Source organism: Poecilia mexicana, unplaced genomic scaffold, assembly GCF_051168715.1.
Source record: "Poecilia mexicana isolate PSO_F unplaced genomic scaffold, ASM5116871v1 scaffold_21, whole genome shotgun sequence".
In the NCBI taxonomy this organism is placed as follows: Eukaryota; Metazoa; Chordata; class Actinopteri; order Cyprinodontiformes; family Poeciliidae; genus Poecilia; species Poecilia mexicana.
In genome coordinates this window covers 16,778,977-16,802,492 of record NW_028263390.1, presented here as the reverse complement: position 1 = coordinate 16,802,492, position 23,516 = coordinate 16,778,977, and the positions used below count along the sequence as shown (strand labels likewise).

Here is a 23,516-nt window from a genome sequence, read left to right as displayed (position 1 = left end):
CTAATTGTATTGTCATTATTTATTTATTGATTATTCAAACAAAGGCATTTTATTGTAAATAAATAATAGACAATCAAACAATGTATAATTCATCCTCATAATTTAAACACATTTTTCTTTATGTATAAATTAAATATCGCTGATTGATCTATTCATTTATGTATTTTCCATTTGAAAACAATTGAGTTATTTCAAATAAATAAATAAATAAATAAATAAAAGACTGTTTTTGTTTGTTTTATTCATTTGAAATTCTATTATTATCTTTTTAACTTTTTAAATGTATTTTAGATTAAAACCCCCCAAAACAAATTTAAAAAACGAAAACAAATAAAAACAATCAATAAAGTGGGTTTATTAAAATCAACTCCACATTTATTTATCTAAGATCAATTAATAACTTTATTTCCGATAATCGATCCTATAAATTGTGTAAACTCAATTAATTTGCTTTTTCAAATATCATCATCTTTCTAAATTAATAGTCTTTTTTAAAAGTTATTTTAGCAAAAATAAATAAATAAATAAATAAATAAATAAATCCACCTCATCTTTTTTCTAATTTCTTTCTCCCAAAGATGATTTTGGGGGGAAACTCTTTTGGAAAAAACAAAAATGGACTTGTCATTAATTTAGGAAGGCGATGATATGCAAAATTTGCAGTCTCAAAAAGAAAGCCAGAACAAAAGCAGTCAGAACACCAGGCACTGCAGGCTTCACAGAACATAGAGTTCGTTATTCAAAAATAAAAAAATAAAATACTGCTAACATATATTCTTCAAATGTTTTTGAATGTAACAACCTTTTTATGTGTCCAGGTAGAAATTTACTACAGCAATAGCTAAATTTGACTGGAACTTCAACCATATTGTGTCATTATGTAACCGACGTCCACTCGGGCGACCCCGCATCCCGAAACAGGCGCACCCCGAGTTCCAGGCGGGACTTCCTCTCTCCTGCGGATGCGACATCAGGGCTGAAGCAAGCAGAAAGGGCTTGGTCGGGGTGTCACCGGGTCCTGATCCGTGCGTCTCTCTCCGGACGGCAGATATCCCAGCCGAACTGGACGCCGCCGTCGCCGCAGCTGGAAGCCCCCCGTAGAGGAGCCTCCTCCTCGGCTATGCTGCCCTGAGAGCGCCGCGACCACCCGCCCCGCCAAAATGTCTGATGTCAACAAGACTGTTCAGAAATGGCACGCCAGTTTTAAGAAAGGCACAGACTTTGACTCGTGGGGGCAATTAGTGGAGGCGATAGATGAGTACCAAATGTAAGTTCAGCATGTGTGTCCTGTCTGTCCCCAATGGTTTATCCAGAAAGCAGCGCTGCTTCCTTTTATTTTGTTCAAAAATGTTTACAGCTGTATGTCCAGAAACCTGCAGGGCAGATAACGGGTTCATAAGAAGTTAGGCTGGGAGCTGTCAGTGCTCTCTCACAGCAGTAAATAAACCCTTCCCATCCATGACGTGATGTGGCATTTGTTGCAGAGGGAGTGGGGTTGTGCGTGCGTGTGTGTTGGTGTGTGTTGCATCCCTGCTTCATCCACAGCAGCAGCAGCAGCAGCACCAGCTGTTTGATGGAGAGTTCTGGTCATGGAAAACCATACAGAGCTGCGTGTTGTGTAGGGCAGAAAGAGGGGGAGAAAAGAGCCAATATTCCTCAGAGTATTGAGAAATAGTCAGCCACACCCTCTCATTGTTATGGGTGGGTTTCATATGAGAGGAAAAGCTTTGTCCTTCTCGGAGAAAATCCCGCTCACTGCAAGTTATTTCGGGCTGTAACCCTTGTCAAAAATATTCATTTGCAACAAATGTTTTCGATAATAAAAATAAACATCAAGACCACCTGATAATTCATTTTCTTTATCACCAGGGGGCTCTAGAGTCCCTGCTCTGTCTTGAAAAGTATCATTTTCTGAATAAACATGAAGAAAATCACAGATTTTATTACATTTCTTAAAATAAAAATTTAAAATGCATATTTCTAAAAACAATCAGATGTATATTTTGTGAGCTAAATTCATACTCAATAACAAGGCTTTAACACATTTTTCACCACAAACTCTCATACATTTTGAGACTTCTTCCTGTCTAATTAAAGTCTGGTTACTTGAGTGCAAAGGTGCACTCAAGTAACCAGAGACAAAGCTGATTATTTGTGGATTTTGGCATCTTTTCATGTTTGTAAAAATTACAGCTTTAGGGGTATTTTAGATGTAGTTTAGTCCTGAATTGAAAGTTGCTTGGAGACCAAAAAGTTAAAGCCTTTTTTTTTAAATTATTGGATTAGTAGGAATTCAGTTAGTTAGCAAAATTCAAAATAATGTTATACTCAGATCACCATAACTGTTTTGAAAAAAAAAAGTCTAGGGTCTTTAAAGTTATGAGTTGATGTCTGATAATTTAAAGTGTTTGATTACGTCATCTGTTTGTGTCACTTCATCCAGTCTCGCCAGACAACTGCAAAAGGAGGTCCAGTCTACAAATTCTTCAGACTTCACAGAGGAGCAGAAGGTAGGCCTTTCAATTTTACTTCCTGCTGCTTCTCCAGGTCAAACTCACCTGCTGCAGTCCAGCTGACAACTGTTTGTGTTTCTTTTTTTTATTATTTCATTTATAGAAAAACTTAGGAAAGATTGCAACATGCCTGGAGATGAGAAGCGCCAGTTTGCAGGTCTGTATTCCTACTGCTGCTAAAATAATGTGCAGCTAATTTGATACAATATATATAAAAAAAATAAATAAAACATTTTTTTGGTAGTTTTCAAGTGCTTCATCTGTTCAACATTATATATTGATATTGTACTAAAGAGTATCACAATCCACATGTTGGTGTCTGGTGGGCTGAATCCCTGAGCATGCTCAGTTACACAGTCAAAGTGTTTTTTTTTCTCTCTTATCTCTGCAGCAACAGTTGGTTTCCTCCCATTTTTTTTATCTGTCGCTCAGAAGTGACACATATGTGTGCAAATGAGGATGTAGACCTGTTAAAAATGTTTAACAGGACTTATGTAGAGATCGCATTGTGGATATTTATGTAGCATGGGGTTGAATTTTGCAGTTACCTGACATGCAAAGAGACCGGCACTTCTACATGCCTTAAATGATGGAATAACAATATTATTTTTTCGTATGGAAGTATTTTTTTATTCCTGATTTCTTCTAAGGAAGCAAATAAAAAAACATCTTTACATACTTTATTGCACACACCTTGAACTTTCTCCTATTTTTTTATGTTAAAATAACAATTATCTGCAAAACCGCTCAAGCTTATTGAGCTTGGATGAAGCACATCTGTGAATGTTAATTTTCAAGTCTTGCCAGAAACTCTGAATTTGATTTGGATCATTACTTTGACTAGGGCATTCAGCTAAGTTCATCTTTTGATCGACTCTAGCTAACTTGTCACTACAAGTTTCTGCACTGGCACAAGTTAACCATGTTCTTCAGAATATTATATAATATTTTGTCTGTTTTTTTCTCCAGTGCACTCAGTCAAAGGAGGAGTTCAAGTTAGAAGACCTGAAGAAACTGGAGCTCAGTGAGTGACTGAATGTGGATGACTTCTAATTTATAAGAGCAGCTGTTAAAATGTGGCCATCGATTCCCTTTTCTCAACAGTAATCAAGAACATACTCACCTATAACAAAGAGTTTCCCTTCGATGTCCAGCCAGTGCCATTAAGGTGAGTTTCCATCACTGAACGCTTTATCTATTCGCTGAAATATTTTGGATTTCTTTATTTTCCGATTCGAAGGTTTTTTTTTTCCTACTCTTTGTTAGGAAAATCTTGGCTCCGGGTGAGGAGGAGAACTTGGAGCTGGAGGCAGAGGACGATGCTGCTGCTGGAGCAGTATCGACAGAAACATTCCCACCGAGAGCTGCTCCCGGTACAATTTCTCACAGAGAAACTGAACAAACAATGGAGAAAATAGCAAAGCTAACAATCCTGACAATGCAGACGGCTTTGGGGGGGCTTTAAACATCCTTAACTGGAATTATTCGTGACATCGATAAAAAGAATTATTTTAAAATGAAAACTTAAACACAACCTTCAAGCCTCCACAAGCACAGCATAGTCACTCTTTTGTATCGGAAAACCTTGCGTCACATCTTATGTTACAGGTACTCTGTTGCCACGGTTACCGTCAGAACCCGGGATGACGCTACTCACACTAAGAATAGAGAAAATTGGGTTGAAGGACGCCGGCCAGTGCATCGACCCGTACATGAGCATCAGCGTCAAAGGTAAAGGATTCAGCCGCCATCTTGTTTAACTCAAGGAAACCTCTCTGGGGCTTTGAAAGTGAACCGTCTTCCGGTCCTGAAAACATCTGTTTGTCTCTGTGTGTGTGTGTGGGGGTGTGTGTGTGTGCGTGTGTGTGTGTTCTGCCTTCAGATGTGAACGGAGTTGATCTGAACCCGATGCAGGACACGCCTGTGGCCACCAGGAAGGAAGACACGTACATTCACTTCAGTGTGGACGTAGAAATTCAGAGGCATGTAGAGAAATTACCAAAAGGTAACGACTGTCATCGTGTCCATTTGCTATTTGCAGCTCATTCAGTGGCGGTTCTGTTCTGTTCTTTTTTTCTTTTTGTTTTTTTGGGTTCATCGCCTGGGACCAATGTTGACATAGAAATTCAGAGCTGTGATTGTAGAAATGGGTGATATGGAATATTTTGTGTTAGTGGTGTGATAATTATTCAAATTATGATTTAAAAAAAAAGACTATTTATTATTTCTTTTTTATGTAACCTTATGGCTGCGGCATTAAAATCTTTAGTGTATCAACCTTCCAGTCCAATCAATTTACTTTAGAAGTCAATTAAGAAGGAAAGCTTGTGTTTAATTTAATGTTGTATAAAATCTCTGAGGTTGGATGAATGTTTTAACGGACTTCTTCTAAACCTCCTGTACTGATTTCATTGATATAAAGCTCTAATTTCCCGCAGGAGCAGCTATCTTCTTTGAATTCAAGCACTACAAGCCCAAAAAGAGGTTCACCAGCACAAAATGCTTCGCCTTCATGGAAATGGACGAGATCAAACCCGGACCGATTGTCATTGAACTGTGAGTTTGACTTTCTTTTCCACTCGTTGTTTTTTTTTCTTTCTCTAACTTTCCAGAGAGCGATCACGACTTCAACACTTTTCAGGTACAAGAAGCCAACGGACTTTAAGAGGAAGAAACTGCAGCTGCTCACAAAGAAGCCACTTTATCTTCACCTCCATCAGACGCTACACAAGGACAGCTAAGCCCCGACTCGCCGATTAATCTCACTGCATATCCAGGGAAACGTGGTGTTCCTCCTCATCGCCACATTCAGCAATACCAAATGAAGGCTGAGGTGTGAAGAAAGTAAAAGGATCCGATCTCCTCGCTCGGATTTTATGAATTTAAGTGCATTTTTTTGTCTTCTGTTACAGGGAGTCCCGTTAATATACTTTAAACCAGCAGAAACATTTTAAAGCAGTTTAAGACGCCTCATGTTCAGTCTTCCACATGTAGCTCTCTGGTTTTTCTTTTCATATGGAGTCACTGCAGGTACTTCCGGTTTGTTTTGTTTCGTCACAAAACTCTGGACTTAAAAACAAAACAAAAAAAACCCCCAGCAAATCATTAACTCCTTAATCCAACCACTGTTTTGGGAAATCTTTAATCTGCTTCCTGGAATATTTACAGTAGTTTGTTTGATTTAGCGTTTGTTCTTTGACTGCTGCTGCTGCTGCATATGTCTGGAAAAGGGGTTTAAACTGAGGCATTTAATCGGGATTGATGCCACTGAAGACACACTACTGGGTTTACACGAAGTCGGCAACAACAGAGGATTGCAAAACTGTCAAGACTTTTAGCAGATTTGGCAGAATTCCCTTAAATAATAAGAACATAAAAGCCGCCAAAAGTGTGCAAAACTGTCCTTATCTGTCAGGATTTGCTGTAGCATGCTAGAATTGTATGAAACTCCACAATATGTTGGTATTTTTAACTTCTCAAATGGAGATAAACACCTAAGATTATAAAACTTCATTATATTAACAGTATGATGCTGTGAAAAAGTATTTCTTCCTTTTCAGATTTTCTCAAGCAAAGATGAACAGAAAAAAAAATTTTTTTTTGAAAAGGGGGCTTTTATTTTATGAAAGGAACAACATATTTCCAAATTAACTAACCAAGGGTTAGAGATATTTGGGCAAATATCACTATGGCCCAAAGAGTTTGAAATTATTAACCGTTATCGGACAGATGTAATGGACTTTGTTTCACATCTGTCCTGGAGTTTATTTAGTTCAGGATGTTATTTGTCATTAGAAAACTTTTAGCCTACTTCATGTTGTTTGGTTCTGTTAAGGTTTTTTTTTAATGGTGTCAGGTTTGGGTGCGGTCAGTAAAATGTAATCAAAATAACTGGTCACAGTCACAACTGGGGGGATTTTCTGTTTTGGAAAGTTTTCTCCTATTAATAAATGAAAAATTAGAAAAAAGAAAGTTCAGTATCTACTCAGGGGGCAAATACTTTCTCTCACGTTTTTACTGGAAGTAATTCGGAAACAGGATCCACTAGTTGTGCTCCAGTTCTTCAGATTCTACAGTTCGTTTAAGTTCTAAGGTGTTTAAAACATTGAAATCTGCCTCACAGGAATACCAAACATTGTCTCTGAATCCTAAAAAAAATATCTTGTTTTGAACAACAAACCCAAACTATTTGTTCAGATTGTTCTGGTTTAATATATTTTAAACATACAATGCAATATTTTTTTAGTTAATTTGCAAAGCGTATGTAAATGAGAAATTTTCTTAATTCGGCATTAAAGCTTCAAGATGGATTCAGCTCAGTTCTACGTCTGAGAAATCAAATGCTTAAAACATTGTAAAGCAGAAAAAGTATTGAGATGTTTTTTTTAATCCAGTGGTTTTGTTTGTGCAGTTTTACTTAAACAATGAAGGTTAAATGAAGCTGTGATAAGATGCATCTCTTCACGTGGATGAAGAACAGAATTGTTCAAACATAATCCATTACTTTGTAATGCTATTTAACTTCACTTTCTGTCACATGTACGTGGTTAAAATCTGTTTGTAAACTTTATTTTTGTAACATCACTAAAACGAGGACAAACAAACTGTAAGACTAACTGATGGATTAACTGTAAACGTGCATCGGGAACTGTTTGCAATTTTTTTGTTCAAACATTTACAATTATTTTTGATTTATAATAAACTATAACCGAGGCAGTTTGTAATTGCAGTTCTTTGAAAATGTATTTTGCAATCAAAGTCCTCTTGAACCCAGAAAAGTGTATTTACTTCACTGATTGACAACACGGACAGAGTTTCCATTCTTTATTATTAAAAGTTCTAGCCAACATAGTAAAATAAGTTATACATCTGGCCATCGATTTACACATTTCCTTTATACGGTTTGCAATGAATCGACATGTTTGGGGAAGAAAAAGGGATTCCTGAAATGTTATAACTAAAACCACATGTCTCTTGCTTTTTTTTTTTAATAATTTCCACAGGAAACATTAAAAAATATGTCCCTCTAAATCACTTATTTTTAAAAAGATCAACACAACTTGTCTTGCACAATAACCTGCAAATAAAAGTTCTTAACTCATAAATTTCAGACACATAATTTCTGATTGTGTTTTTTTTAAAGACCTTATATTTTAATAAACATCATTGCAATTTTGTATGACAGAAAACTGAAAGCCATCATGACCTAATGTTTGGACTTGATTTGTTATCGTGTTACTACAGTGAAGCTGCGTTCAGCTCCGTTCCTTAGCGTTTTAAGGCTAGACCATTCCAGGTCTGACTGAATCCTGAGGAGCCTCCTGCTTCAGGTGCGTGTCCGGGGCGGGGCCGCTCTGGGGGCCCGCTGAGTTCTGGGGGTTACTGGGCGCCCCCTGACCAGGATGTGCAGGAAGGGGCGGGCGTCCAGGTGGCGGCACGCCCGGCGGCAGGTCCATGGGCGGGCTGATGTGGTCTCTGGGTCCTGGGAAGCGCATGTCATGAGGGGTGAGTGGACGGGGCCCCAAAGGTCCACGGACACCTGCATGGACAGAACGAGGGAGGAAAAAAAAAAAGAGGAACAGCAGAGAAATGAGAGACATGAAAAAAACGTTATATTTTTTATACTTCAGAGTGTCAGTAACTCACTCAATTACCATAGTTGTATAACTACAGCATAAAGAAACATGTTAAAAAACTCAATACCTTGTTCAATTAAATTTTTAAACGGTTTTGCAATTAAAATCTGAAAAATGGGGTGGAGGTTTTATGGAAGAATCTGCTTCAACCAGCTACAGACATTTTTTTTTCTCCTTGTTTACAAAAGTTGAGATGCTCAGTCAGACTGGAAGGAGATCTTCCCACAGTTTCTCGTTTGCATTTAACCTGATCTGGCTTTCCAGATGGGACGATTGCCAGAGACGCAGTTATAAAACTGTACATCTTTGAAAAGCATGAGTAGAGCCTTCTGCACAAGCAACAAGTGGTTTCTGTCTTTTCCAGCAGCCACTGTAGAACGCATACAGCGGTAAAGCAAACTGACAAAATGTCCTGGATCTTCGCTTGGGCTAACGACACAGTGCATGTGGATTGTGACTTAATGAAACGGCTCATTTTCAGACACCAAAAACTGACCAGGTGGCTTTTTTTAAGTGCTTGGGTTGTTTTTAGAAATATAAAAACCTGCAAAATGTTAATTTTGATTGAAACCAATTTTAATCTTAATGGTACCATTAATCAATAAATTGTTAGCATTCCTAGTATGTGCTGTCCGTTGTTTCCACAAAATGATGAAACCCCACCCCCTTTAGAAAAAAAGCTAAGTGCTAAAAGATGAAGTAATGTGTAAACCTACCGAGCGGTGGAGGCATCGGTCCAAAATTATGCGGTGGAGGGGGACGGAAGTGTGGTGGTGGCAGGCCTCTTGGATCAGGGCCCAGTCTGGGTTGGAATAAATGTCCGTTGGCAGGTCGAGGGCCAAACTCCCCGCCCATGGGTCCAGGCAGGGGCATACCTGGGTGTCCGTTGGCCGGCAGAGGAGGGACGTTTGGAGGAAGAGGGCCTGGTGGGAGTGGGTACGGGCCTGGTCTGGGATGCCCGTAAGGCCCGGGTGGAGGGAGACGGACGTTGGGTCCAGGAGGGTGAAAAGGGTCATGTGATCCCGGGCCTGGAGGAGGCCTTTGGACCATCGATCCGGGCGAGTCTCTGATTGGAGAGGCCATGAAGGATCCAGGTCCCTGTAAACGACGGGAGGAAAAACGACATCTAATGTGTGCAGTGAGAAACTTCCAGTGAGATCAGACAGAGTAAAACGTTAGTCGTGCAGAAAAGAGATCCACAGTTATATCCACGAACAAGAGGTGCAGTCAGCTGTTGCTCAATCACATGACCAGTTACCACAAACCATCATCTGGATCAATCAGAAACCCTTTGAAACATCGAGAGCAATTTGGTGCATCATCCATGAGTGAAACCACAAACTTAGAAAAAAGAAATCTTTGAATGACCCAAAAAGAAAACCAATTCCTTTATTCTCCTCCCGTTCCTAAACCCAGTGTTAGAGAGGAGGAGGAGGAGAAGTTGGCGTGCTTGCATTCACCTTCACACCAAACACCTGGACTGAACCTTTATACTCACTGGCTCTGGACTCTCTGTGGAAGCCACAGCCTGACTTTCTGTTTTTATCTGTGGATCTATCACTTCAGTCTGTTTTGGAACAAGGACATTCACAGCTGAAACTTCTTTAGGAGCCTTTTATGTGCAAACGGAGAAGAAATGTAGTTGTTGCATCTGAATAACAAATGACTTACAGATCCGTCTGGGTTGGCAGGAGAGGAGCTTCTTGGGCCCATCATGTCTGAAAGATGAACAACCGAGTCTCAAGCAGATTTAAAGCGAACATAAACGATGTGACGTTAAAGCTTTCAGAACACACACCCATGCCTGGGACGTGTTTGCTTTCAGAGTAGATGCCGTGTGGATCAGATGGAGGTCGAGGGCCTGAATGGAGGAAAACAAAACAAAGAGAGAATGAATAAAGAAGGTGAAGCACCTGCCATGTAACCAGCAAGTTTCACAACATGGAAAAAGGAAAGGAGGTTAGGATCAACAACTGCGACACATTTGTGCCAAAATGTAACATTTTTCCAGACTTGAATTTCCAGATGGATGAACAAACTGATGAATGGAGAAAAAGATTGATGGTGGGATGGATTTACGTATTTACAAATTGATGGTTGGATATATTTTTCCCTCCAGGAAGTCGGAACTATTAAAACAAAAATCACTCATCGGTCGCAAATCTGACCAATCATCTTAACATTTTCTGTATTTCTGACCAATCACTGTAACTCATTGATATTTTGACCAATGCCAGTACATCCTATTAAGCTTGTTAACAAGAATACGAATATTGTTAGCAATTTCACATCCCTTGCTAGTTAATGGCAGGAATAAACCCAATCCTCTTTAATTTCTGAACTCGCTGTTGCTTTCCACATTTTTAAAAGAAATCTTTGTCACAATTAAAAGACGAAAAAGTCAAAACCGCAACATTTTGTAAAAAGTGCTGCAAAATTAGTAAATTTAGGATGCAAAAAAATAAGAAACATTGTAACATCCTAGAGGGACTGATATATGAATAGATAAGTAAATGGATGGACATTCTGCAGAGAGGAAGGAGAAATAAAGAGATCGATAAAAACATTTAAGACTATAGAAAACAGTTTGGAAAAACTAACATTTTTCAAATCTTTGTCACCATACTTATCTAAACCTTGAAAATCCTTAAATTTCAGGCTTCATCACACAAGATAGGAACCCTGTTACCTTCATTTTAAAGAAAAAAGTCTAAAAATTTAACACAGAGGGATAATCTTCTCGTGTCCCCTGCTGATAATGAGAGAGCTACAAAGATGCAATCAAATCAACTGCAACACACTCCTAAAAAACACTTTGTAACAGGGAAATTTTCTGATGGTTTAGCCAAAATGAATAAAAATAAAAGGCAGGCACCAGGAAGGAAATAAGTGCAGGATGCAACGCAAACAAGAAGGAAAGTAAAGTATCGAGGTGAAAGCTGAAAAGGAAAAAGTAAAGTGTGAAAAGGGAAAGAGGTTTAAGGCGTTGTGAAGAGATGAAGTCCAGCTTTGGTGCAAATTAAAGTAGGTGAAGAGATCCACTTGGACTCACCATACGGGTCAATTCTTCGCCCTACGGGGGCAGAAGGAGGGCGCCTGGGACCCTCGATCATTATAGGAGGGGACGGAGCACCCCCACTCACAGGGGAGGGTCCATATGAATCACCTGTTATGACCAAACCATCAGCTTACTGAAAGAAGAGAAACTGCTGACAATACACTTATCAATAAGTGTTGATATTCCAGGATCTCCCAGACAAGATGGAGTCCACTTATTTAGACAAACAAAAAAAAAAAGAACAACAGGAAATGGCATCCTCTCGTTTTGTTTCTGTGGAATAAAAGTGTTGTGGAGAATAAACAACAGAAAGGCGGGATGTACCTTGACGAGGACCTGGAGGCTGACCGGAGTTCGGCCTGAACAATGGCGCGCGGCGCTCATTAAGCTGCGATGTAAGTATGGCCAATCTGTCAAATTAGATTAGAAATCATCATCAACTGCAGGTTGGATTAACATAATTGTTTCAAACTAATTTATCTTATGGAACAAGAAGAAAAAAAGTGTGCTAAACCAAAATAACTTGATAATTTTAACAACTCCTCACTCATTGCTTTGTCCAGCTTTCTGTCTACAATTCATTCAATACTCACTTTTCACGCAGCTTTGAGGATTCTACCTTTTCTTGACTTAGAGCTCGCTCAGCATTGCGAGCATTCACCTGCAGACAACACTGAGAATTACTGTGGAGCCAAATCACAATAAATCGCTTTTTACAAACACTAACAATCTAGAATGCATGGCAAAAGTTTTAACACATTTTTACATATTTTCTGGTGCAACACAGTCTTTCAATGTGAGGCGTGGACTTGCAGAGCTGATTGTTTAAAACATGGTCAATAAATACAATCCTTCACAAAACCACAGAATTAAAACAGGGTGAGGATTTAACAATAAACCAATGCAACTAAAAATCTCTAAAATCTTTAGTTGTAAGCTGACAAAATGTGAAAGTTTAAGTGATATGAAAACATTTCTAGTTTTCTCTAATTTCTCTAATAAGTATGTGAATTCTCTGTAACTTACCCAGTTGGAATGAGTTTTGTTTTCCTGCTCTTTTATCTAAAAACGATACAACAAAATAAAACATGGTTTATTAATAACCATGTTATGGCTTCTTTTTTTTTTTATACGCATTACTTTCATTACACGTTAACAACTCTACCTGCTCTTTATAGACCTCCTCTGTCTTCTTCATCTGCTCCTCCATCTCATTAATGCGCTGCCTTAAAAGTTTCACCTGCTCCTCGGCTTCCACAGCTTTCCCTCCCACCTCAGACAGCAGATTTTCTTTGCTGCGCCGCTCCAGCTCCTCCTTTGTCAACCTCCTGTGCAGCAACAGATTCACGATCCCATCAGCAAATAGTAACTGCTCCACATGTCAAACCATAGTTTCCAAAGAAGAAACCAACATATTCACATATTCCGGGCAGCTTGGTTTAATAACCGGACAGATGACTGCTGCAGGTTTTACTTACTGCTGCAAGGCATTTTCCTTCTGCTGATACATTTCAACCATGATTTCATTTTTCTGCTGCAGGATCTTGTACTGGTTCTCAATCTGACTCTTCTCACTTTTGAGGGCTCCGATTGAATGTTCCAGCTCCTGGTGTTTTTCTGTTTGCAAAACAAAACTGCATTATTCAATGTGAAGCATTTATGCTGTTATGCCAACAATTGTAACACAAATTGACACTTTAGAGAACTTATTTTAGGACAGACCCTCAAGTTCCTTTCTAGATTTTTCTTCATTGAGGAGTTTTGCCATGAAGCGGTCGCGCTCTTCTTCGATAACTGTGAGAGTTGTCTGGACCTATCAGGGAAAGAAGAAATTAAAAATGCTCAATCCTTAAAGCAAAATGTCTGCTAAAGCTACAATGACATGTGAAGGAGTTGGATCTTAAATCTTACCCTGGTAACATCCATCATTTGCTTGATTCTGTTTTTTATGGCCATTTTCTTATCAGCTGATGACATGGAAAAAAACAAAACATAATTAGTATGTAATACAAGTAGAAACTGAAATATATCTGAAGAATTTCAGTTAAAAACTTTTAAAACTTTTTTTTTTTTAAGTGACAAGCTTACCAGGTGCAACTTCACCATTTGCCAAAACACTGGTTTCACCTTTCTGCAAATCGCAAGCATCTAGGTCTGCCAGAAGTTCAGACAGAACCTAAGGGAAAATTATTTTTGCTTGGGGTTAGTTTTTTTAAAATTAATATTAATATTATTTGTAAATGTACAGAAAGATTTTGGGTCAGCAGACAAACCTCCACATTGTGATCTTTGAGCACCACAGAATCCTCCAGTTCTTTATGGGACTTTTGATAAACTTTTATCTTCTCATTCAGCTCCTTATGTTTTTCCTCCCAACCCTTAATGGTCGTTTTAAGCTGCAGGGATGAGAAACGTCAGGGGAGAGCTCAGAAAAATCTGCTCTACAAACTGATTTGAAGTGTGTTCAACGTGTCTCACCGTTTTATTCTCTTCCTTTAAAGCTGCAAACTCTTTCTGGAAACATTTGTGTTGAGCATTTCGTGCATCTTCTCGAATCTTGGCTTCATCCAAAAGAATAGTCGTCTATGACGAAACAAATATATGGGTTTAAAACATGTTTGAAGTAAGAAACTCTTCAGATGTAAAAAAGTATGATGTAAGGATCGTACCTTAGCTAGAGCTTCCTGGATCTTTTTCCGGCTGACCTGCAACTTTTCATTTGCCTTCTCTAATTTTTCTAGCTGTCGTATAAAAAAAAGACATTGCATCGTTTTCTATTTGTGAACGGCACAAATTTGTTGTTTTAATTAATTAATAAGATGAAAAAGAAGGATAAGCTACCCTGCTGTCATTCTGGAGAGAGATGGCTCGCTCTTCCTCTAGTAGCTTCAAGTATTTGTTCTTCTCTTCTGCCATCTGTTCGTTCATCTTGTCGGCTTCGACAACTTTGCTCTGCAAAAGGCAACAAGAGAAAGTTGGATGACCTAAGAAATTTTATTTTTACAGCTGTAACAATCTGTGCAAAAGTTACTTTGTTTTATCAAATGAGCCAGTTTCTAAAAAGCAAAGAAAAAAAACCCTGACTCCTAAAATAAACTAATCTCGCCCCAATCTTAAAGGCAAAAAATAGACCCAATTTCCCTTACCTCCAACGCTTGCATCCTTTTCATGGTGCAGCTCACAGTTGCCTTTGACTGTTTCTGATTTTCTTTCAGTTGTTCAGTCTTTAAAAATGAGAAATTATAATTAATACAATTCTTCCAAGTAGTTTTATGATACCACATGAAAAATATGATGCAGCTCACCTGCTTTTGGAGTTCAGAAATCTTGGCAAGAGCATCACTCTTATCTTTAATGAGTGTTTGGATTTTATCCTTGAGCTTTTTCTCATCCACTTGTTTTCCACATAGTAAAAGTATAAAATCAGTAATGTTTAAACAAATGAATTGTGGTACAAAAAAAAAAAGACATAACAACCCAGACTTACCAAGGTATTTACTCTTCTTCACCTAAAAGAAATGTGAATATAAACATCAAAAGTCTTATTAATTACTATGTGAGCACTAAAGCATACATTACCATAAACTGGGTAAGATGATCCTGTTTTTGTATTATTTATGAATATTTTACCATGCACATGTAAGTCATATTTTTTGCTGTTATTAAATTAAGCAGACATAAGAGAAAAACATATTCAATCACTTACTGCCAATACTGTCCTCCAGAAGAAGATGGTGAAGGTAAGCACTCCAATCAAAGCTGTAACAACGACAGCTTGCCAAGGACAGCCAAACATCGTTTCCCCTGGCTTCCACTCCTCTGGCAGCAAAGAAATCATCTGAAGCACAAAAACAAGACAGAAAGGCGAAAATTAAGCTTGGAAAAGGATGATTTAGGAAAGAAAAACAAAGCTGTGTAAGAAGGAAAACAGATAATGCGTTACATTTGAATCGTAATAGGAAAACCCATTGTCTCACTTTTTCTGCCCCATCTGGTGTGTGATGCTTCAGACTCACTTTGACAACTGAATATCTGAAGTACTTTTGCTCAGCCTACTGTAAGGAATTTTATGAGATGCCAATAAAAATATGCTAGCACAATATCAATTTAGTGTTAAACTGATTTTAAGACTCAAATTTGCACAGCAAAAATCCAAGCCAAGCCTAACAGAAAAGGGGTATTGTACAAAGCTCTTAGAGAATAAAATCAAATGAAATAGAACTACATGTGGGATTTGAGAAGATTTAATTATCTTAATTTCTAGAAAATGAAACTGATGTAAAATAGTTCAAGTACATGAGAACAAAATTGTTTGTTTCTCCTCTGGAGAAACAAACAGGAAAAACGTGGGACGAAATGGTAATGAGAAGGTAATGGAGGCACCATTTAGTAAACAAGAGGACTGACCCAGAGCTTAGAAAAACAAGTTAACATACAGAACATCTTTATGAAATGTTTACAGGTAATGTTATACTAAGATTGTATTTATTAGCTAGACTTTGATCAACAAACAGGAGTTCATTAGAGGTAGGTGTCCACTACATTCACAAGCCAGTCTTATGGCATTATCAGACTATTAAGAATCAATATTTGGCTAATTGGATAAAGCTTCACTGCCTTAAATGTCCAAATCTATTACAGATTTAAATGAACGAAACGCTGAACGTTAAACAAAACTAAACATTGCAATTGCATGTTTAATATTTTGTGCAGCCGCAATAACAAAAGTAAAAACATTATTAAAGTATTTCTCAAATCATTTTGTGCAGAGATTAAATTAAACAAAAAACAATTAGACTTAGTTACTTTGCAACTCGTTTCCTGTGAGGTTCAACATCCTGTATTCAGCCCGCTTTATCTAAAAGCAATCGTTTAATGTTGAAATTGTTCTAATAGGAAGCTGAATTACCCTCAGAGGGAACTAATCCAGATGAAACATGATCAGAGCCAAGATAAACAACGTCTAAAATTGAGGTCAAGCTCGATGAGTAAATTCATCTGCAGATAACATCCACCTCCTCAATTAGCAGCGAGCTAGAAGAGCATTTTAATTACCTTCCATCTGTGGTCAATTCTACACAGTCACTTACATGTTGCAGCTCCTTTAGTAGAAACACGTATATATGATCTTGTTCCGTTACAGGTGGTCTCGGTATTGTATCACCCTCCATGGCCATGTCGAAACAAAACGGGAACTAGCCAAACACTGTTTGACATACACCGGCTAGCTTGTTAGCTACAGCTAAAGTAATCTGTTTAAAAGATAGCCCTTAGCTTTCAAGCTCAGTTCGCCCGGAAAAAAATATGATAAAGCCTAAAAAAAATATTGAAGATCCTAAAAAGGTAGACAGGCGAGTAACAAGCCCGCAACAACAGCCTGCTAACGGTGTGTATCAGCTGTCATTCAGGTATTTAAAAACAATACAGTGGTTAGCTTAGCTGGGAGCCCGAACACGGCTAAGAGTTTAACAAAAAACGTAATAAATGAGCTAAAATAATCCGACAGAAGGGAGTCTACAACACAGCGGTATATAATGAGGACTGTATTCCAAAACAAGGCCCGTCAGTGCTGCTCTGAGAGCCAGCTCAGCATCGGCTGTGTTGAACTTCAGCCTACACCGCGACACAAGAGGGGGAGGGCCGTGCGGCGTTCAGGGAAAATCGGAGTTCAAAACTTTGATACGTTTTCTGCATGAACTGAAGATTACAACAACACGGCTCTATAAAAAAGTTAAATCTGTGGCAGAAGTTTGGAATGTAATGCTTTGAGGGAACATATACAAACTACAGTTTCCATAATAATTATTAAATGCAAGTAGAATCTTTTGGAAATATGACAACTTCTGAACTAAACACCATAATGACTAGACAACAGCTTTAGATTATTTTCATTCAAAGTATTTAACTGATTTTGTTTTGATAAAATTCAAAGATAGATGGTAATTACTTTAACATTTCTAATAAGTTAATTCTTTGTTGAGCTGTGTAAGAAAAGTTTTTAATAATAAACGCAATAAAGAAAAAAATGGTTTTAATAGTTCTTGTGTTTTTCTGCAAGATCTGCTTAGGACATCTACAACAGAATTGCACCAAGGTACAATGTTGTTTTTAGCTTTAAACTGCGTACTTTATATTTTTAATAGCCATCTACTTATGTTTATTTACTATGTTAATGAAAAGGGCTCATTCAGTTGCCCTAATTCTACAAAACAGTATTTCCCTTCTTATAAAAGTTGTTTTCTCTAGAATACTGAAATAGAAATGCATTTCAATTTAAGTTTCAGAGTTTGAGTTAGAACTCCAAATAGATTGTTTTTAGCTTTCCAGATCAGCTCCAAACGTATTCAGGAAACCCAAGAAACCTTACACATGTAGCTTAAATATAATATGTGACACTAGCATCATATATGAACTTACCACAGTGGTCCACTCCACAGTTTTATTCTTGATTACTGAGAAGATGCAGCACATGTAAACAGTTCCAGTTGTAAACAATCCCAATTCTTCCTCAGGCTTTTCTGTCACCGTCTCCATAGAGTCCACGGATCCTGACAGAAGTTAATATTAAGTTGCATCAGGTTATCTGTTTCATGAACTGATTAGGTACACCTATTAGATCACTTAGAAGTTTGGTCAAATTTGACTCCAAGTTTATGGCTATAATAAAATGAAGAACTATCGAGCCTTAATATCACATACTGAGTTTATTATTCCAAGAGAATACAAGAGACTACTAACCTGAGGGATGATGTTCAACTTCAGCCTCAACATCCACATCCAACTTATAGTCAGGGGTGGGTGGAGTGACCGTTTCCTCCTCGTCCGACACAGTGAGGCTCGACTGGTCTTTGTTTTTATCAGAGTCTTCAGCATCCTTCTCCGGGATCATGTTTTCCTCATTCCAAACCACCTGCTCCTCTTTATTCTTAGTCGACTCCTCTTCCAGATCTTCTGCTACTGTCAGATTATATTCTTCATCAGTTTCTGGCACATTGTCAGACTTCTCTTCAACAATGGGAGGCGTCTCTTCTGCAACATTGGAGGGAGGTTGGTCTGTAGAGCAGAAATGGACAAACGTTCTTTCAGATTTGTCTTCGCTACTGAGAACTGATGCTCCAGCAATCATTTAGGCATTTATTTATGTAAATTTGAGTACATTATTGACTTAAATCTGATAAGTTTTTCAGTTTGGTTTGGTAATAAAAGGAAAATCATCACTGCAGGTGCTGTTTTTTCTTTGGGCCTCAGTGGTTCAAAGTCTTATAACAGTTCTGATTCCAGAACATAAAAAAAATAAAAAATACTAGTTTTGCCATTCCTGAGGTGAACTGCGCACCCAATAAAAGAAGAAACACCATGTTGGCAGTAAAGTGGCATTCTAGTTGGATGAGTTATTTGAAATATCCGGCTGCCCGCTGAAGACCACAATTGCTTTTAGCTGTGTGAAAATTAATTCCAGATATAACAGGATATTGGTCTCAATGGTTTTAGAAAGATGACTCAGTCAGATGGGAGATTATAATCTCCCATCTGACTTTATTAAATACAGAGAAGATTACGTTGCAACAACAGATTAAAAAAGCTAAAAATCAAACCTACCACGCGTGCTCTCCAGTGGTGTTACGGGTGTTATTAAAGGTGCACTGTCACTGGTTGTTGAGTACTTTTGGCGTAGGCTAAAAGCAAGTTCCTGAAAGTCATCAAGCATTTCAGTTTCCTCATCCAAACTACTCGTGTCCGCCTGGTGCTCCTCGTCTTGTTTTTTTTCCCGGCTGTCGAGCATCTTCTCAATCTCGTCGAGGATAGTGTTCTCTGAAGCCTCCAGGATGTTCTCGAGAGTACTTTCGACATCTTGTGTGGCATCTGTCTGCGACAAGCGAGTAGCCTTTAACTCTGTGTCCAGATCAGCAAACATGGCTTCCACTTTGAAGAGATTTTTGAGTCCCAAAAGCTTTTGGATGTGCTCCATTTTCTCCTCTGTGAAGTGCTCTCTAAGCAGGGACAGCCTCATTATATTTTCGCTGTATTCTGGCTCTTCAGCCGACTCTGCTAACTGAGTTGTTTCCTCCGTGGGTTTTTCATCGATATCATCTGATTGAGCAGATAAAAGTGCATTTTCATCCTCAAGTAACTCCTCTTTTTCTTCATTAATCTCTTCATCAGTCCCTGCATCTTTTTCATCTTCTTCCTCCTCTGTATGTGGTTGCTCACGAATCTCTTCTTCTTCCACAGATACTAATGTTGGGCTTGTATTACTTTCAACATCTGTCACTATGTTGTCATCTATCTGATCTGGTTTCTCATCGGTTATTAAGTGCTGGTCAACAGTGACATCCGACTTATTAAATTGCTTTAGCTCAGAAGACTGGTCCGGGACTTTTTCACTTTCAGTAAGACCCAATTCCTGCTCGGACGTGGTTCTGCTTTCATCTGACACATCGTCTAAAAGTTGTTCTTCCACAACAGTCTTCTCCTGTATGTCATCATCTGTTTTGCTAATTTCTGGATCCTCTAACTCATCTTCATCTTCAGGTGTTTCATCGTCTGATTTATCATCATCAGGAGTGCTTACAAGATCATTCTTTAATACCGGCTCTTCTGACGGACTACTCTCCTCTGTTTCATGGGGTTCTGGCTCACTGGAGGAGTCTAATGCTTCGTCCTCCTGTTCCATCTCATCCTTGTGTTCACTCACTTCTTGATCACCCACATTTCCGTCAAACGAAAGCTTCTCAAGATCGTTTTTCGTTTCGTTAAATTCTTGCTCCACAGAGTTGGATTGATGGGGATCTGGAGGAGGTGGTTCCATGTCTTCTGGATGTTTTTGATTATCTGGTAAAAGGGGTTCCGTCTCAGTTTTCTCAAAACTCTTCTCAGGTTCTGCAGCAGCTTCCTCTGCCTCATCCTCGTCCTCATCCTCGTCCTCATCCTCGTCTGAACTCACATCCTCTCCTGTGGTTTCTCCTCCCGTGACAACTGAAAATACTGCATCTCCAAGTGAAGTCCACAAGTTTTTCGCCTCTGTGGCGTTTGGTTCTTCTTTTTGTGCTGGTGGAAGTTTCTCTTGCTCTTTTGGAGAAACCATTTCCAGAGTGTCTGCGGGTTCCTCCAAGAAGGAAAGCAGTGGAACCTCCTCTTTACGTTCTTCTGGATGGTTCTGTAGATCTTCGCTGTCCTCCTCTTCATATGGAGTAACTTTTGTGGTGATCTCTTCTTCTGTGACGACAGCATCAAAAGTCGTTCCAAGGGTGGGTTTCAACTGTGGGATCTGCACTCCTTCAGAAACCGTCACTGGAGCAGACTCCACATCAGATTCATCTGTGGTTTCACTACTTTCTGGCATAATTTGCACAGGAGACTCTGTCACATTCTGTTGCTGAACTTCCTCGTCCTCTGTTACAGGCACAGTGGCTGTATTAGACCCTTCGTCTTTCAATGAAGATGAATCTGTCGAAGTGTTTATTTCAAGTTTAGGCAAAGAGGCACTTTGGTCTTCATGAAGCTCCTCTGACTTATCAACCTGTTTAGTGTCTGTGCCAATCTCAGTCACTTCCTCTACTGATGGCTTAGTTTCTTCCTCAATGCTCTCTGTGTCTTTTTCTGTTGTTCCATTATTCTCGCCATCATTCTCCTCGACAGGCAGACCTAAGAGTAGGTCTATGTCGTAAGAGTCAAACTTGTCATATCCAGTGTCAAAACAGACAAAATCTGTTTCCTAAGAACAAGCATAAATGAAAATTACAATACATACTATGCTTTGCATTATTAGATATTCATCCAGTAATTTAACATGCACAATATCTTCACATACCTCTGCTTTAATTTCAAGTTCTTTTTCTGTATAAAGGTGGTTTACAGCTAGAAGGTCCTTTGGGAAATATCCAAAGTTGCTTCCGACCTTTCGAGAAGAAATGGTTTTCTGTATTAGAACAATTTAAGCAAGAAAGTGATCATACATTAAACACAGTATACTCACACTTCCTGCCCATAGGTCAGCCCTTTTTCCGGACAGCTTATAGTATACATATATAGTTTCAGATTTCTTAAATGAAAGGAACCGACAATCAGGTCCTGAGAAATCTTTTACAGCTTTTCCCCGGCAAAGAAGCACTGGAAAAGAAAAATGATACATATTTCAAGGATGCATATATTACTCAACTGACATAAACTGCAAATAACAGTCCATCTACTGACAGGCGCGCCATTTAGGAAACTGCAATTCTTAATGAAGTAAAGAATGAATCTGCAAAGCCAGATGGTGATGAACTAGCAAGACATTTAATCAACCCCACCATCCCATTTAAAATTGAAAGTAGAAATGAGCCGGAAAAGTGAAATTTAATGTTTTATGAGACGAGATAGTTTCCTGTTGTGATAAGCCACAAATTAAAAGATTACCAATCCTTTGATTTGGTGGCTTAACAAACTAGTGTGTCATTTTCCTCTGAACAAAATCACATATAAACTCAAGAGTGAATTTGCTGGCCAGTCAAACACCGCAATTTCTTGGTAGAGAATTGTACTTTTGGTAGCGTGGGCACCTGTAAAGTCCTGCAGGAAAAAGAAATCAGGATCTCTGTAAAGCTCATCAGCAGAGGATAACGAAGTGCATTAAAATTCCCAGATAAACTGCTGTGCCGACTTTGGATAAAACATAGCAGAAATAACAGCAGCAGTAGATGGCACAGCTTCTAACATCATCACTGAACTTGGAGACTTCACACAACACTTCAAAACAACTTGGACTCTGAGCCTTTCCACTCATTCTCCAGGATCTTTCTTTCCAAATGAAATGCAAAATTTGTTTCATCTAATAAAAAGACTTTAGATTACTGTGTAACAGTTCCTTTCTCTCTTTAGACCAGACAAAACACTTCTAATCCGTGGGATAAGAAGCGTTTGTATTAATGGATTGCATTAAAAATCCTTTTTTAAACAGTTGTTACATAATATTCTAACCTAGGTATGTTTATAAGCCAGAATTTTCCAAATGAACAGCAATAAACACTGATATTAATACGTTTAACTCCTTATATTTAATTATTTAAAATAAATATAAATTTCATTTATACTCTAATGTTTCGACACGCAACTGCATAAATTTAGCAGTGAAGTCAAACGGCTGTTTGGACCGAGTATGGCAGTAACGTGAGATTCTCAAACCGGCCGGTGGCTAATTTTTGAGCTAACGTTAGCGAGGCAGGCCGAAGCCACCAGGAAGACAGCCAAGACAACCTGAGTCCGCCCAAACTGTCCCTATTAAGCTACTTTTAATGTCTATCATATCCGCTTTTCGCGGTGTATGTCACAGTTAAACTGAATAACCGCAAGAGGCAGTCAAGGTCGCACATATCGACTGGCAACAAGTGAAGAGATAAGGCTCAGTTTATGGCTAACTGTAGTATCGGGATGAAGGGGAGGCGACAGGACGCATCCCTGAATTTCTCCAAGACTGCAAACTTACTGCTGCACTCCTCGTCGGCGCATCTTTTAAAGTCGGAGAACCTCTTCTCCAAAGCTGCGGTTGAAATAAAGTTAAATAAAAGTAGTAAAAAACCCTGTCGGTAAAAGTGTTTTGCTGCCATGTTGGCAGTTTTGTTTGCCTGGCTTCTTGACTCCTCCGCTCGCTGGAGCATGAGCATTGGCTGGGCAGCAGGAGCCGACACGTCAGCAGATCAGATCCGGCTGCGTGTAGGCAAGGGTGGGCTTTCCCAGGATCTGAGGATGGATGTGTGGCTGCCCCAGGTGACTCCAGGAAAAACAGTGCAGGTGGAGAAAAGAGTCAGCACATGAGAAGTGAAGGCTGCTCTACAAGTTTCAAAACGGGAACTTCTTGTTTTTTTCCCCGCTCTCATTCAGATGTGATGCATTTCTTGGATCCTCCTCACCAAATCTGTTTCATTTCCTTTGAAAAGATCTTGAATCATTCCAGTAACTTCATCTTTGTGGGGGAGGTATTTGTATACTGGTGCTTGAAAGTGCAAAAAAGAAAACAGCCATCATGAATTATACCTTCTAACACCTGGATTATCTCTTTAGAGAGTGGAAAGCATTGAATCTTTAATTTTTTTTGGATACATCACAAACTTTAATGGTTTGTATGCAAGTTTATTTTTTATGCAAGTCAAAAACCCCAAAAGTGTGGCATGCATTTGTTAAAACATCCAGAGGCCACCACTTTACAACTACCATTTGAGTACATTGCTTCCCAAAAGTGTACACATTTGAGTTAAAATGACAGGTTTGGGAGACTTAAACATTCACATTCAGAGCATGATGAATAATGCAAACCTTTCTACTTTAATGTTG

At 38.7% G+C, this 23,516-nt stretch overlaps 2 protein-coding genes across 3 annotated transcripts; one reads left to right on the top strand and one right to left on the bottom strand.

The window, feature by feature from the left end:
* Positions 1–932: 932 nt before the first annotated feature.
* On the top strand, positions 933–7,229 carry aida (axin interactor, dorsalization associated). Its single transcript, XM_015011288.2, has 10 exons — positions 933–1,267; positions 2,444–2,510; positions 2,617–2,670; positions 3,483–3,537; positions 3,618–3,681; positions 3,780–3,886; positions 4,122–4,244; positions 4,396–4,518; positions 4,952–5,069; positions 5,155–7,229. The coding sequence occupies exons 1-10, from the start codon at positions 1,161–1,163 to the stop codon at positions 5,252–5,254; spliced, it is 918 nt and encodes a 305-aa protein (XP_014866774.1). The 5' UTR covers positions 933–1,160; the 3' UTR covers positions 5,255–7,229.
* A 93-nt stretch (positions 7,230–7,322) lies between these two features.
* mia3 (MIA SH3 domain ER export factor 3) lies at positions 7,323–23,002 on the bottom strand. Of its 2 annotated transcripts, XM_015011284.2 has the most exons (28): positions 22,672–23,002; positions 21,184–21,317; positions 21,019–21,105; positions 18,807–20,922; positions 17,946–18,260; positions 17,625–17,755; positions 14,914–15,045; positions 14,695–14,716; positions 14,513–14,601; positions 14,354–14,431; positions 14,049–14,159; positions 13,877–13,948; positions 13,686–13,790; positions 13,481–13,603; positions 13,296–13,383; positions 13,119–13,174; positions 12,930–13,020; positions 12,686–12,824; positions 12,373–12,535; positions 12,234–12,269; positions 11,801–11,868; positions 11,532–11,617; positions 11,202–11,315; positions 9,948–10,010; positions 9,821–9,867; positions 9,648–9,716; positions 8,866–9,247; positions 7,323–8,052 (listed from the first exon to the last, which is right to left on the bottom strand). In XM_015011284.2, exons 1-28 carry the CDS (start codon positions 22,847–22,849, stop codon positions 7,796–7,798), a joined length of 5,352 nt encoding a protein of 1,783 aa, XP_014866770.2. In that variant the 5' UTR covers positions 22,850–23,002; the 3' UTR covers positions 7,323–7,795. The 2 variants fall into 2 exon arrangements, with proteins under 2 accessions (XP_014866770.2, XP_014866772.2); XM_015011286.2 differs by lacking the exon at positions 9,648–9,716.
* Between the last annotated feature and the right edge of the window lie 514 nt (positions 23,003–23,516).

Coding starts and splice junctions, on each gene's coding strand:
- aida (XM_015011288.2), top strand. CDS start 1,161: ATGTCTGATGTCAACAAGACTGTTCAGAAATGGCACGCCAGTTTTAAG. Junction 2,511..2,616: donor ACTTCACAGAGGAGCAGAAG/GTAGGCCTTTCA, acceptor TTTCATTTATAG/AAAAACTTAGGAAAGATTGC. Junction 3,538..3,617: donor CCTGAAGAAACTGGAGCTCA/GTGAGTGACTGA, acceptor TTTTCTCAACAG/TAATCAAGAACATACTCACC.
- mia3 (XM_015011284.2), bottom strand. CDS start 22,849: ATGCTCATGCTCCAGCGAGCGGAGGAGTCAAGAAGCCAGGCAAACAAA. Junction 20,923..21,018: donor AACTTGAAATTAAAGCAGAG/GTATGTGAAGAT, acceptor GCTTGTTCTTAG/GAAACAGATTTTGTCTGTTT. Junction 13,384..13,480: donor TCAAAGATCACAATGTGGAG/GTTTGTCTGCTG, acceptor ATTTTCCCTTAG/GTTCTGTCTGAACTTCTGGC.